The 14,262-nt window shown below is 42.6% G+C and overlaps 3 protein-coding genes across 3 annotated transcripts in view; 1 reads left to right on the top strand and 2 right to left on the bottom strand.

Moving 5' to 3' along the window:
* Positions 1 to 4,613: 4,613 nt before the first annotated feature.
* On the top strand, positions 4,614 to 10,560 carry SARC_03211 (hypothetical protein; the record flags this gene model as incomplete). The annotated part of the gene is made up of 9 exons (XM_014302995.1): positions 4,614 to 4,903; positions 5,100 to 5,215; positions 5,581 to 5,759; positions 6,329 to 6,410; positions 7,129 to 7,233; positions 7,913 to 8,046; positions 8,890 to 9,051; positions 9,370 to 9,669; positions 10,281 to 10,560. The coding sequence occupies 9 exons, from the start codon at positions 4,614 to 4,616 to the stop codon at positions 10,395 to 10,397; spliced, it is 1,485 nt and encodes a 494-aa protein (XP_014158470.1). The 3' UTR covers positions 10,398 to 10,560.
* Positions 10,561 to 10,943: 383 nt separating this feature from the next.
* On the bottom strand, positions 10,944 to 11,978 carry SARC_03210 (hypothetical protein; the record flags this gene model as incomplete). Its single annotated transcript, XM_014302994.1, has 1 exon — positions 10,944 to 11,978. One exon carries the CDS (start codon positions 11,976 to 11,978, stop codon positions 10,944 to 10,946), a length of 1,035 nt encoding a protein of 344 aa, XP_014158469.1.
* A 1,317-nt stretch (positions 11,979 to 13,295) lies between these two features.
* Positions 13,296 to 14,262, bottom strand: part of SARC_03209 (hypothetical protein) — a 1,935-nt gene continuing 968 nt past the window's right edge. Inside the window, exons 2-3 of the mRNA XM_014302993.1 lie at positions 14,068 to 14,145; positions 13,296 to 13,809 (exon numbers count right to left, since the gene is read on the bottom strand). Coding sequence (XP_014158468.1) covers positions 13,722 to 13,809; positions 14,068 to 14,145 — 166 coding nt within the window. The 3' untranslated portion in view covers positions 13,296 to 13,721. The remainder of the gene's footprint in view (positions 13,810 to 14,067; positions 14,146 to 14,262) is intronic.

Here is a 14,262-nt window from a genome sequence, read left to right as displayed (position 1 = left end):
ATGTATGAAAGTATGTGTGTAGTATATATATATATGTATATATATATATGTATATGTGTATATGTGTATGTATGAATGTATGTGTATAGTATATATATATATATATGTGTGTATGTATGTATATATATGTGTATATGTATATGTATGTATATCTATATATGCTTATATATATAAGTATATATATATACATATATATATATGTATATATATATACGTATATATATATGTATGTATATATATAGGTATGTATTTATACATGTAGTCGTAGATCTACAATAATGCCTGTACGCTGATTTGCATTGATGCATCGTCGTTTAAAAATTTGTGTTCCTCAGAATTTATGTATATGTATGGATGTATGTATGTATGCTTTTATATATATAATCTATTTGTCGTATTGTTCTTCATGGTGCGATTTCATGTATAAATTTATTTTATATAGTGAAAAGCTCGTACTGTGCAATGCAATCGGCATTGTTCAAAGACGTCTGTATTCGGACTGCTTCTTCGGCTGCGATCAAGCCTGACCAAAATATCAATACATGTATATATGTACACACATCTGTATCCCTATTTTTTAAATTGTTTCTCAGAAATCTAATCCCCAATTCGTCTCCGCTAACGACTTTAGCGCAGACGCGATGAATTCGATTGGCTGTGACTAATTCAACTAAAGAACGGCTTGATACTGGTTCCCGCCATCAAATTTTGTGCGTGTCTATACGAACACCTGTCTTAGAGTGTATACGTCCGCATTGATATATGATCTGTGTACGTGAGTATGTCTGTGTTACTGTCACTGTCTGCCTGTCCGTGCGTGTTTCAAATGAGTTTAGGTTACTGACCATGCATGTCTATGCGCGTGTTCATTTTGGAGTATCCTGCCATCCACGAGCACCATACGTACACACACGCACATACCGCTAACTCCCATCTCCACACATCCAGGTGAGCGCTGCCTTCACGCAAGATGGCAATCTGCACGTTCTAGTCAAGGACAGCCTCACACAGTACAATGGCTTTGGCGACGTTGTGGACACCATCACGCCACCCCAGGACACCCAGGAAATCTTCAGCAACGCCAAGGGCGATGGTATCAACCTGTTCACGCTGCAAGGCAGCTCAGACGTGCACGTTTACAGTGTTAATGGCGCGGGCACGGCACGCGATGCTGTGGTCAAGCTGTCGACACAGGCGCACACGTACGAGCATGTGGTGGTCAATGGAGGCAACACCTTTGTGACACTGTGTGGGGGGGCTGCGGTGTGTGCGGGTGAAATTGCCAGCGGCAAGGTCACTACTGTGGAGGTCTTCAATGAGAAGGTTGGTATCGCTCTGGTTGCAGGCTTTATATATATATATACATATATATACATGTGTGTGTGTGTGTGTGTATGTATGGATGGATGGATGGATGGATGGATTTTGTTGTAAACAAGCAAATTAGTATAAAGTGCGACGCATTGTTTGGATATGGAGAGAGGATAGACGCTAGAGGCATCAGGTGGTAGGTATTGAGCTGCTTGTTGGCTTGGATACACGAGATGTAATTTAGGTGCTTGTGTATATAGAGATATCAAAAATGGATCTTTTCGTTAGTGCTATCAATAATTAAGATCGTGTGCTCGTGCCACTGCCAGACTGTGAATGTTCTGGACGAGAAGGTGGGGGTTATGTTCATGTCTGCTTGTTATAGTGGCTTTGTATCTAAACATTTATACGTTTGGGTATGGTAGTTGAGTAGTGGCTGTTTGTTGCCGTGGGATCGTGATCGTCAGCAATATGATATAATCATAGCATACAGTGATAGGCTAGCGGAGATGCCTTATGGAGTTATACGTAACAGGGTAGCACCGAAAGCGCATGCGGGTGTTGGAGTGGACCCCGCCGCAGTTTAAAGTGGTGTGCATGCCGCAGTATGACGGTGCTGGAGCGAAAGAGTTGTAGTGCGTGATTGTTAGGCATGTGTCCATACATACCTCACATTCACACGCCCAGATGCTTTATACGTATACACATTCACACACCCAGGTGCTTTATACGAATACACATTCACACGCCCAGGTGCTTTATACAAATACACATTCACACGCCCAGGTGTTTATACGTATACACATTCACACGCCCAGGTGCTTTATACGTATACACATTCACACGCCCAGGTGCTTTATACGTATACACATTCACACGCCCAGGTGCTTTATACGTATATCTCATACACGCACCAAACACTTTCGTACTCCCACTCTTCAGGACAAAGCAGGCAACTACACCTCCATCAGCCTTGCCGGCTCTGACCTGCTGCTGCTGAACACCGAGACCACCTCCGCTGTGTTCCGCCTCACCAGCACATCCAAGGCGCAGATTGTGAAAAAGTTCGATACCACTGATGTGTACTGTGACGGCAATGTGTGTGCGACGCTAACCTCGGGCAAGGTGGTGGAAAGCCTTGTGTTTGCGGAGGAGAGTGGCAGTGCCGCACCACAGGCCGCCAGTGTGATCCTTCCGGAGACGTCTGTGTATGGAGAGATCGACAGGGTGTGTGGTGTGGTGTTGTGTTGTGTTGTGCTTTGTTGTATGATTTGGTGTGGTGTTGTGTTGGGTTGGGGCTTGTTATGTGGTATGGTGTTGGGTTGGGTTGGGTTTTTGTGGTGCAGAGTGGTCTATGAGCGTGCAGAAGGCGCTGTCTTCGTGGGGGTTTTGTAGTGAATTGTATCGAGTTGTGTGGATATAGTTGGGTGTGTATACGTACATGCGTATAATATCATACAGTTACGCACATGCAGCCACGTGCGTACGTTTGTCTATAAGTGATTTCTGACACATCTGTGAATAGATATGCCTGCTTGCCTTCTTAGTTGGGATTAGTATCGCTCGATACATATTCCAATGAAGCGCAGATCAGTATATCCACACGGGTCATTGTACCAATTAGACTATTACCGATTGAAAAGGCATTATATTTTGGTTGTTTCAGCGATCAGTGAGATATGGTTATTTGGATATCACTTGTATTCTTTTGTAGCATATTTATGGTCGCTTTAATATCACGTCTGCTTCGATTTCATATGCGGCTGGCGAGAACAAGATGTTCGCTTTATTTATTAGACTATAGATATAGAGATATATGAAATGATAGAAAAGAGATTTATGAAACGATAGGAGCAATGATAGCCACAGATTTCTAACATTCTGCCTATTAGGGGACGAAGAGTGTGATAGGCATGTCTGTTTATTTTCAGACGATATGTTGAAGTTATAATTTTCCTATGTCAGCGGAGCTTTTCTTTGCTGGTTTTTTTATTTATTTATTTGTCTTTTCTTCGGACTATACGCGAATGTGGTATCGTCCTCTCATATTTCTGGTCCAGTCGTCGTATATCCCTAAGCTTACGCCCGTGTGCTTTCTCTTTGCGGTCTTCTGTGTGCGTACCCTATAGCGTCGCCATACCACTATCTTGCTCATGACTCGCTTACTGTCTCTGAGTGGCCTGAAAGTAGCTTCAATCACTCGTCATGAGCCTGTTTGCTAGTTTGATGTTGCATGTAATCGTGCGTCTCGCATTGAACATATAGTACATCAAATCAACCAGTCATTAATATACCTCACACACATGCGGTCGCGCACAACCATGACACGCTAGTACTCGTGCTATCCGGTTTTTCGACTATCTGCATATCGCACTCTGCACACTCCTCTAAAGCCGCCACCTGCGCAACACACACACCATGCACATATACAATATTCCATGTTCTCAGTACACTCTCTTCGCATACCCAATACACAACAGCTCACTATAGCCACTGGCTTACTTCCCGCACAGGTATTTGCCCACAATCAGGACACGCTAGTGGTCGTGCTGTCCGATTCCGCGACCATCTTCATCGCCCACGGGGCTCTCAAAGCCGTGCGTGAGGAAGCTTTGGCACAGACTGTACAGGCACTTGTACTGGCTCTGCCGGCGGATAGAGACCAGATCGAACTGCTGACGGAGGAGTTCAATGTGGAGTCTTCTCGCAATTTCTTGGTAGCCATTAGTACCAGATTGGTGACCCAGGCTAAGCAGTTCCGGCGGTTCGTCACTTGGGCAATCAAATCACCGTAAGTTTGTGTGTGTGTGTGTGTATAAATACATGTATGTTGGTTTTTTTTGGGGGGGTGTGTGCCTTGAATATTTTGAATGATGGACGATAGTTTGCGGTGTGCACCTACCGAGAGTGGATGTCTGTGTGTTAGTGTCCGGAGAAGCACCTGTGAGTTCAATGTGTGGTCGTCGAATGATCAATTGGTGGCGATTAGTACCACGCTATTGGCGTGGAACAAACAATGCTGGCGAGCAATCAGATGTGCATTCAGAGCGTCGTAAGGGTGCGGTAGTGTACATATACAGGCACAGTGTGTATTCTTTGAGCGTGTATATGAGTCATAAACAGATGTAACAAAGTATACTCTCTGAGTGTGTGTGTGTGCGAGTTTCATCTATAGACCGCGACACTTCGAGCATTGACCAACACAATCCCAACCACGTTCATAACCACCCCCACACAAGTGTGTTGCATAAACCCATCTACACACTTCAAGCATCTTTATCGACCCAATCTCAACCACGTCCATGACTACCCCCAACAATCTCTTCAGCTCGGAGTTCTTCGCGTGGATGGGCTTCACCAACTCGGCCAGCAGTAAGGAAACCATGACAACCGATGCCTTTGGCATGCACAAGGTCATCGTATGCATGTGCGCTAACGGAAAGATAGTGGGCCTGCACTCGAACAGCGGACGTGTGGTCTATGGCGTGGGGTTAGATAGTGAGGAGTTTGCGCCGAGAGAGGAGACGCCGTTGATTGTGTCGCGCAGTGCGGCGCACTTCCCACACGAGCCTACCGTGTACGCCTTTGGAACGTATGTGTGTGCGTTGACATGTGTGCAGGTTTATGTGTGTGTATTCGTGTTGGTATATATATATTATGTATATGCATATTTATATATTTATATAAATTTATTTTAAATAAATTTATATTTAAGTTTATGTATACTGATATAAATATAGATATAAAAATGTTCGCTCTCTGGTCTGTCCCTCATTCATCATATACAGGTCTCAGCAATCGGGTGAGTTTGTGGCGTGGACATTCAATCCCATCACGGGCAAAGCGGAACAGGCTCAAGGCCTACCCTCCAATATTGTGCTGATCTCCAGTCTAGGTCACCACGGTAAGTGCCCATGTATATCTGTTTTTGGAATATATGTTCATATATGCGTCATTCACGGTATAAGAGCATAGTTGCATGTGTGCACGTATATTATTTATATATATAGTTATATAGTTATGTACATTAATACATAGTTATGTGCACTATTGTATACTTCTACACACTAGTATGTTGTCCCATATACACATGATATCAAGACATTCTTCTTTTGAATGATAACGGCTTTTTTCGCCTATTTATCAAGATAGCGCACTGAAATGTTTACATCTGTGCACTAAAGTACTATAGCATATATACTTACCACTACGCATAGCCGTATAATATATCCATACTTATAGCATGATACTTGTTCACACACAATGCAGATCACTCCTTTGCCCGGCCCATTCTGCTGCTGAGTGATGATGACAGCGTGCACGTGCTTCCCGCTACGGCCGACGCCCACAGCACAGTGCAGCAGATGATTCCCAATCTTTTCCTGCACTCTGTGGATATGAACAATGGACTTGCACAGGGCTATGAAGTTATATCTAAGGACTCGAAGGTATAGCCTTTTTGTATTTGTTAGGTTGTACTAGATGAGTATGCTATGTATATATGTATTATGTATATGAATATGTATGTATGTATGTATATGCATATATATATATGTATAATATATATATATATATATAAACGCAGTGTGAATATAGTCATTCTAATCGTCATGTACGAGGTTGTTCCTTGTCTCGTGTATTTACCCGTCCTGTCTCTAATAGGTTATACTATACTTTTAGTGTGCGCTCAGCTCGAGCTATATTTATCTTGTGCGAATACTCTAAGATAGCGGCTTCTCCATGCATGTGCACACGCATGATGTGTAGGGCTTGTCTGCACATATGTCCTTCATTTAGCTGGCAGATAATCTCCTGAGGTTGATATACAACCCCATGCAATGTTTGCAGCACACTTGATATAACTATTCATATTTTCGTATATTTGTACACCAAACGAGTGGTGATATGTACCTTCCGTTCATTTTATTAAAAATAGTACCACAAACCTATGGCTTGTGTACTCTTCTAGCGCGAGTCCATGACCTAGTGACTAATGCGTATCCTGTGCTCCTCGCAGCTGTACGGGCGCCAGTCATGGAGTGTAGGAATCAACACCGAGACTGATACCATCGTCGCAGTCAGCCGCAAGCCGCAATATGGTGTGTATAATTGTGTATGCGTTCAAGCGATTTTGCACTAAACGTAAGTGTGTGTATGTGTGTGCTTAGTGTAAGTGGGTGGGTGTATACATGCATTTATTGATCTGTGTAAGTATTTATCGAGTATTTGCAATGGTGATGGTCTTCTTTTGCTTGCCTTTGTCTTTGCTTTGTATTCAGTGTGTGGCAAGTACTGCACCCGTTGTGTACGAGTGTCATATCATAGTACTTCGTCTGTAACATCACAGCTTGCTTGATAGCCTGACCCATCCAGCGCTGCGCATATCTTTCGCCCTACACTGTCCTTTGCCATAGATGCTGACGTCATGCTCTGGGTGTTTTGTAGTGCAAGTTTTAGTAGTCGTTTGTTCATTGTATATTCCATAACCAACCTGATTCGTTGCTTTAACCAATTCGTAGTATCTGTGGGGCAAATATACCTGGATCTCTAGCCAGCTTAAGTTATACAATCATACCATCAATCGCCCTTTGTGAGCACTACGGTGAGGCGGTGCACAGCATGATTACTCATATACATCTCGATGGCTATCTTACTCTGTCAAGGCTTTTGAGCGGAGCTTGTGCGGCGTTGTGTGTGTATGTTTTATGACTTAGAAAAGTGTTGGGCCTGTTTATAAGTACACAATATTTCGCCTGTCGTGAACCCGTGCGACCCAGTTTCTAATATTTTCGTGGGCATTCGGGATTGTGTTTGCAGAAAAAAATCCCTTGCAATTCCAGATGATTGGAGACGCCCAGGAGAAACTGTTGTACAAGTACCTGAACAAGAACCAGATGGCTATGGCCACACTGTCGAACACCGGTATGAGTTTGAAATTCATGCAGAATACGAACACACACATATATATATATATATATATATATATGTGTGTATGTATATGTTTATGTATGTATTTATGTATATGTGAATGTATTTGTATTTGTATATGTATATGTATATATATGTGTGTGTGTGTAGGTGTATGTGTATGTGTGTTTATATACATATATATATATATGTATATGTGTATGTGTATGTGTATGTGTGTTTATATACATATATATTTATATACATATATATATTTATATACATATATATATTTATATACATATATATATTTATATGATGTATGTATATATATGATTATGTGGTATGTGGTGTGTGTGTGTGTGTGTGTAGAGGCAGTCAGTGCATCAGGATGAACATACTGGCAATTACATATCCCTGCCTCAACATATCAACACAAAGGCACTTAGCTACTGGGTGTATCGATCTCACGCGTGCGGGCGTTTGAGCGGGCGGTCTTGTGTGTCTATGTGTGTGTTTGTGCCCATGTGTGCACATCCACGTGCATAGAGCATGTATGTGTGTGCGACTGTTGCCACGCAGGTGCATGTACGTACCTGTGCATATCCCCGTGTGCGTGTATGTGAACAGCCTATATGAATGACATACAATACACGACAACTCGAACAAACAATATCCGACTCGTACGACACAGGGTTGCTAACCATACTGCTCTTGGACACGGTGACCGGAAATGTGATTCAACGTCTGACGCACAGAGACGCCGCCGAGCCTGTTCATGTCGTGCAGTGGGTCAACAATGTGGTCTACACATATCAGAACATTCAGGTAGCTGCAGACACAGCGTCTTCATGATGTATATGGTTGTAGCGATAAATGTACACTCAAGTGTTATATCTCTAAATAGCTGCAACTTATGTTGTGATTCAGCTATGTGCGACAACCTTTACGATGGAGTGGTATGTTTAAATAATTTGTATGTGCGTAGTATCATTTATGCGAGTCGAATGGTTCTATCTGTTTCAATAGCATTTATATGCATATTTGTACCAGTAGCTTAAACAACGCAGGGGAAGTATTTAGTTTACTATCTAGCTGATATTTATAATCCTTTTTAACAATGGGCCTCCTGTATTCGGATTGTGTATGTAGTTTCTTGTACATCATTATTGCATCTAATTGAATCCACTCTCAAGAACGCTATATGGACTCCGGATCTGTTTAGTCCGAGTCTTCCAATCCTTTCACAACGATCAATACCACTAGACGCTATCATTTATGCACCTGCCACCTCATGTATAAACATGCACTTGTAATATATAAATACATATTTATATATATGTGTGTGTATGTGTGTGTGTGTGTGTGGTCGTGTATATATATATATATTTATATTCATACATATATATGTTTATATTATTTATATATATATATATATAGTGTCTGTGTCTGTGCGCGCGCGAGTGTGTGTGTGTGCGAGTATGGGAATTTGTTTTTCTTTTGTGTGTCTGTGTGTATTTGTTTCTATATATGTACGTGTGTGTATGTATCAATATATACCTATATATATATATATGATTGTGTATGTTTGTGTGTATATATGTATATGTATATTTTTATATGCCATACTCATGGTTTATTTTCTCACACCACCCGTCATACTACCCTCAGGAACAACGCACGGAAGTGGTGAGCATGTCGCTGTTTGAGTCTTCCAATCCTGACTCACGCCAAGAGTTTGAGTCGTCCAAGTCCACTCAGCCCATTGCTATCAGACAGGCTATGGTGCTAGGTGCAACAGTCGATACTCTGGCCGTAGCACAGACCGCACAGGTACACATATCTATACAATTATGCGAGTTGTACTTGTGTAGATTGCATGCACCCCTCTGTGTATCTGTTTATATGTATACGTGTGTTTTGTGTTTTGTGGGTGTGTCTGTAGGTTGCTTACCTTACTACCCTATCTTTAGTGATTCGTTATCGATTGGTGTACCATCTAACATTACCAATAAAGCGTGATCTAAAAATAGAACACAGCCAACTATTCCAATCTCTTGCCTTTAACTCTACCCTTTGTTTTCCAACCGGCTAGCGATATATAAATAGAACACAATTGGCCAATTCCATCTCCCCCTCTCCACCGCCCAGGGCCTGGCCTCCAACACCATCCTGTTTGGCTTGCGCACAGGCGGTCTGCTGTCTCTCTCCGAGAAGCTCCTGGACCCTCGCCGTCCCGTAGGTAAGGACGCCAAGCCTGTGCTGGGTCTAACGCCATACACCCCTCTGATCCCCATGCTGCCCATTAACCTGCTCAACTACTACCACCGCATCCATCGCTTTACGGCGGTGCGGTCAGCGTCCACTCTGCTGGAGAGTAGGGCCGTGGTGTTTGCGCACGGGTTGGATATGTTTAGCTGCAGCATCACCCCTGCCGGCTCCTTCGACCAGGTATATGTCGGGTCATATATGTGTGTATGTATGGTATACTCTATCTATATCTTGGGCTCGGATGTATCTGTGAGTGTCTTCTTATATCTTGTGATGTATGCACGTGCATGCTATGTGCATGCGATGTACATGCTATACTCGTGCTACGCCTGCAGCATGGCCACCGACGAATGGAGCTCTCCCAGGTATTGGCCATGCTCGAATTCTCTCTTTGATCTGATCCTCCTGGACCACTAGCCTGTGTGCAAATAGGCGTGATATGTCTGTTCGGTACATATTCTATGTTGATATATTTGGTGCCTGCCGTGTGTGAATTTGTCTTAGGACGATTGTGTGTGGCGGAGTGCGTGTGCTATGTCGCCAAACCTTATCAACCGCCCTTAAAGCTACACCAGGTGTTTATTTTTAGAAAGATAACGATACTTATCCTATTAAAATATTTGTTGGCCCCAATTTTGTCAATCAAGCCAATTTAATTGGTAAGGCAAGTTTGGAACAATTATCGGTTTCTACTTTGAAATATGTATGTTCTAACCATAGATGGATCTTTGTCCAGTACGTATTTCCGACTCATTTTCGCACTAATCGATCAAAACATTTTCCATCCATAGCTGGGAGAGGAGTTCAACCGGCCCTTCCTTCTGGCTTGTCTGATTGGAATCACCGTGGCTGCTGGTATCACCGAGTACTTTGCGCGCGAGAAGAAGCTCAAGCAAAAGTGGAAGTAGATATGTATATATATGTACATGGAAACTTGTCAACAACAAAATGCAAAGGGTTATTTTTCAACATTAAACATTTAGTAGAGACTTGTGTGGCTCGTGGGGAATATTGGCTGTTGATACATTCTGCAACTCGAATACATGGCTCTATCTGATGGTTTTACAATTTGACCATAATACTCGTGCATTTTGTGGATGCTATGCCGATCATTGTTGAGCTATTATGTACCCCGGATTCATTCGCTATGTTCCGGAGTAACGGTTGCATGTCTCGGGAGGTTGGAAATGCCATTCCAATGGTGGCATGTTGGTGAGTATAGGTGTGCGTACAGTACCCGTGTTTGAATAGTATCAGAACAATGCCAAATACTTCAATACTTCATACAAATGAAATGTGGATATTTATTGAATAACAATTACGTACTTCTCTTAGCTGTCAGTCGACAATATTTTATGATGGTTGCTGATAATTAATCTGCCTCTTGCATACAATTCAGTAGTTGTATAGAATCTACATGAAACCAATGCTTATAATAAATGAAATGTGTTTTTTTATGGAATAACAACTTTGTACTCCCCTTTGCCATCAGTAGTTAGCTGTAGGTCGGAGGCAGTTGCAGTCCACTGAACAACAATCTTTCCTTTGATAGTAATGTACCACGGGTGGGTGGCATACGTATTCATATTGAAGGTCTGCTTAGAAGCAATGCTTCCGTAGTAAGTGCTTTCACCATCGTAGTTCAACCAGTAAAGCTCCATAATATGCGACCCTGAGTTGTAAACGGAGAACTTGGATTTTTGAGCACCAGATCTTGACCGCCTGTTTTCTGCGCATGAGTTGTGACCCACGATGAAATCTTCTAGCACGATCTGGCCTTTATTGTCTGACAACAACCAAGGGTGGGATTCGTAAGTCGATTGAGTGTACGAGTCACGAAAGCTCAGGGTGTTGTAATCAACCGCTGCATATTCATAATCGATCCAGGAGACATGAACAGGTCTCTTCAATTGGTTTTCAAAAGTAACGTCGATAGCTTTGGAACCAGATATAGATTTGACCTTTCCAGCCTCGCACGGATCAACATTTGTGTCTGTATCTTTGATGTGGCACGTTAAACCTCTCGTCTTCTTGAGGTGGTCACCGATATTCTCCTTCCATAGCTCACAGTGATTGTTTTTCCCGGTTTCGTATCCAGTGCACCAATCGTACTGGTCGCACCGATATCGGCACTCAGAGGCAGATAGTCGATTAAATTCGTAGTAGTAGTCTTTGTTATCATGCTCTCCTTGAAGTCCCCGACATCCGTACCTCAATTCCTCATCGTAGTCATATTCAGGCTCAACTATCTCTTTAACGTAGCATGATAAACCGTGTTTACGCTCGAGATCAGTACCAATCTCATTCTCCCACAGCTCACAGTGATTGTTCTTGCCAGTCTCGTAGCCGGTGCACCAATCCTGGCGCTCGCATGCTTGTCGGCACTCCTTGGCGGAAGCTTGAATTCTTTCATAGTAGTGATCTTTGTCGTCGTGACTGCCGTGTGGACCTCTGCATGCGTAGCCTTTGTAGTTATCGAATTCGGACATGTTATACTTGGGTTCAGATGTTGGACGGATATTATTGCTGCCAGTGGTCGAAGTTGCGACAGCGCATGTCACGGCTTGCAAGGCAAGTACGGCAATGGTGGTGGGTTTCATGTTCATGACAGTTGAAGGGTAAATAGGTATGTATGTATGAGGTTGAATTGACTATATATTCTATTGCTCGAGGCGCTTATATACGGTTAAAGTCACATCTTGTAACTCGTTTTCATTTCTTACAGAGTCTTTCAGTGGTATCAGTGTGTATACCTGAATCTCAATGCCGGTTTCAAGCAATTGCAAATGCATTATTTTTTTATCTTCTTGTCCCCACTCCCCAGTCTTAGTGGCTTTGTGACTTCTGAATTCTGACTCCTATGTCGGAGTGTCCTGTGATTTTTTTTTTTGAAACGACAAACCAATAGATTATGTGCATATACAAATACCTCATCAGTGGCCAGATCAGTCTAACTTCGAATGAAAATTCAGTTGATGACGTTTTTAACTATGACGTCTACAATCTACTTTTTAGATTGCAAATGTATCATAGCCGCCATTACTTAATTGGAAGGCAATAACAACAAGTGACGGCTGCGTCGACACTCGACGGTGCTTCGTATTTTCGGTTTTGCACAAGGACAGTGCCACTTCTTGTACATCGGCCGTCAAATAATTTCGCCTTTCTAGCCTACAATCAAGACAATCTCCTTTGCTCGGCTGTAGTGAACTGTTATCACTACACCCTGAGGTGGGACTGTCGTGACGAGCAATCAGTGACACATTTTGTCGTGTCGTGGCATTAATATGCCTTTATGCTAATGCTCAACTTTGGAACTCGAATCCTGTTTTAATGTTTCAGAGTGATATATCATACAAGATAAAGCGGACCATCTTGACATTGTATGCTGTCCTTTCTTCGTAGATAACATGTGGCTGCGGCTTTTGTTTACTGCTTAATTGCTTGTACTATGTCACTGCCAATGACAATCTTTTTAAAAATGATCAGACTCTCAATATTTGAGATGTATATATTATAGAATGTGTGTCCATTACCCTTCTAGGTTAGTATTTATCTGTCCCTTCGACTATAAGGATACCGCCATTGGCCGTCCTGTCTATCATACACTGCTATCGAGTTGTTGATTCAGGTAGCAAATTACATATTAATAGGTATCCGTATCACGTCGTGACGATACCACCTTTCACACTCCCACGTTCGATAGACTCGTCATTTGAGACGGATATCTGGGTATGCGACTCAAAGCCCGCAAGTCGGTGACTATCACCCTTTTTTTTTAAATATGACAACGTTGTTGGCACACACTCGAAAGACAGCCATTCAGAGTGGCTCTTTATTTTAGATGGCGCGAGCTAATCATCTGTAAGTTCATACTTAACTCCCTGACTTGTGAAGATACCGCACTATTTTTATCCCGTACGCCAGGCTCCCTTCTTGAATTGCATACTTTGACAATGTATATTTTACCCGTAAGTGGGTGTTCAACTGTTAATGTTTTACGATGACAGTGTGGTCGACTGTGATTCTTATATCAGGACGGTCGATGGATATAAATGTACCCCGAAGAGGGTAAACAGACCTTTGTCCCAATACAACCACGCAATTAGGTCCCCCACTCATCGATAAGACACGTCACAGGAGTCGAATTTGTAGGATGCAGGTGTGGGTGTGCTTCCCACGAGTAGGTAAATTACTCCTTGTAGTAGAATAGTATCGCTATTGATACTCCCTCATCTATCAGACTCCTCACTAGAGTCAGCCATGATCATTTGCCTTCTCCGCCGAGCACGCTTCTCCCTACGGACGGATCTGTTGCGCCTGAAGTGATGGAACAATTGAAGGATCGATGGATAATGGTACGAGCGTGAAGGGACACGGAAGCATGGTCCACTAATACACATAAAAAGCGCTTGATACATAAGCGTAATAGAACACATGTTTCATGGCAAACAATGCATCAGGTAAACAGCATGTGGGCGACAAAAACAATGAAACGTCGGGAGAACAGATGAGCATTATGTAGAAGAGAAGGAGTATGTTTAAGAACATGTCTTCAGAATGGAACAAGCAGTGTACCTCAATGGTATGTCATCCGTATCTATATTCTCGGCGACCCTCTGCATTGGCTGTACAATCCCAAGCCCATTCGAAGACCTAAAAGAAACCAATCAGACAATTCAGACAATCGAACAAATAAAATGCAGACGTCAGTTACTCATGCCAACATGATGACGGACGCCACAAATATCAGCGAGTTCATAACATGCACAT

This window comes from Sphaeroforma arctica, assembly GCF_001186125.1.
Source record: "Sphaeroforma arctica JP610 unplaced genomic scaffold supercont1.159, whole genome shotgun sequence".
Taxonomy (NCBI): Eukaryota; class Ichthyosporea; order Ichthyophonida; genus Sphaeroforma; species Sphaeroforma arctica.
This window is presented reverse-complemented; position numbering and strand designations above follow the sequence as displayed.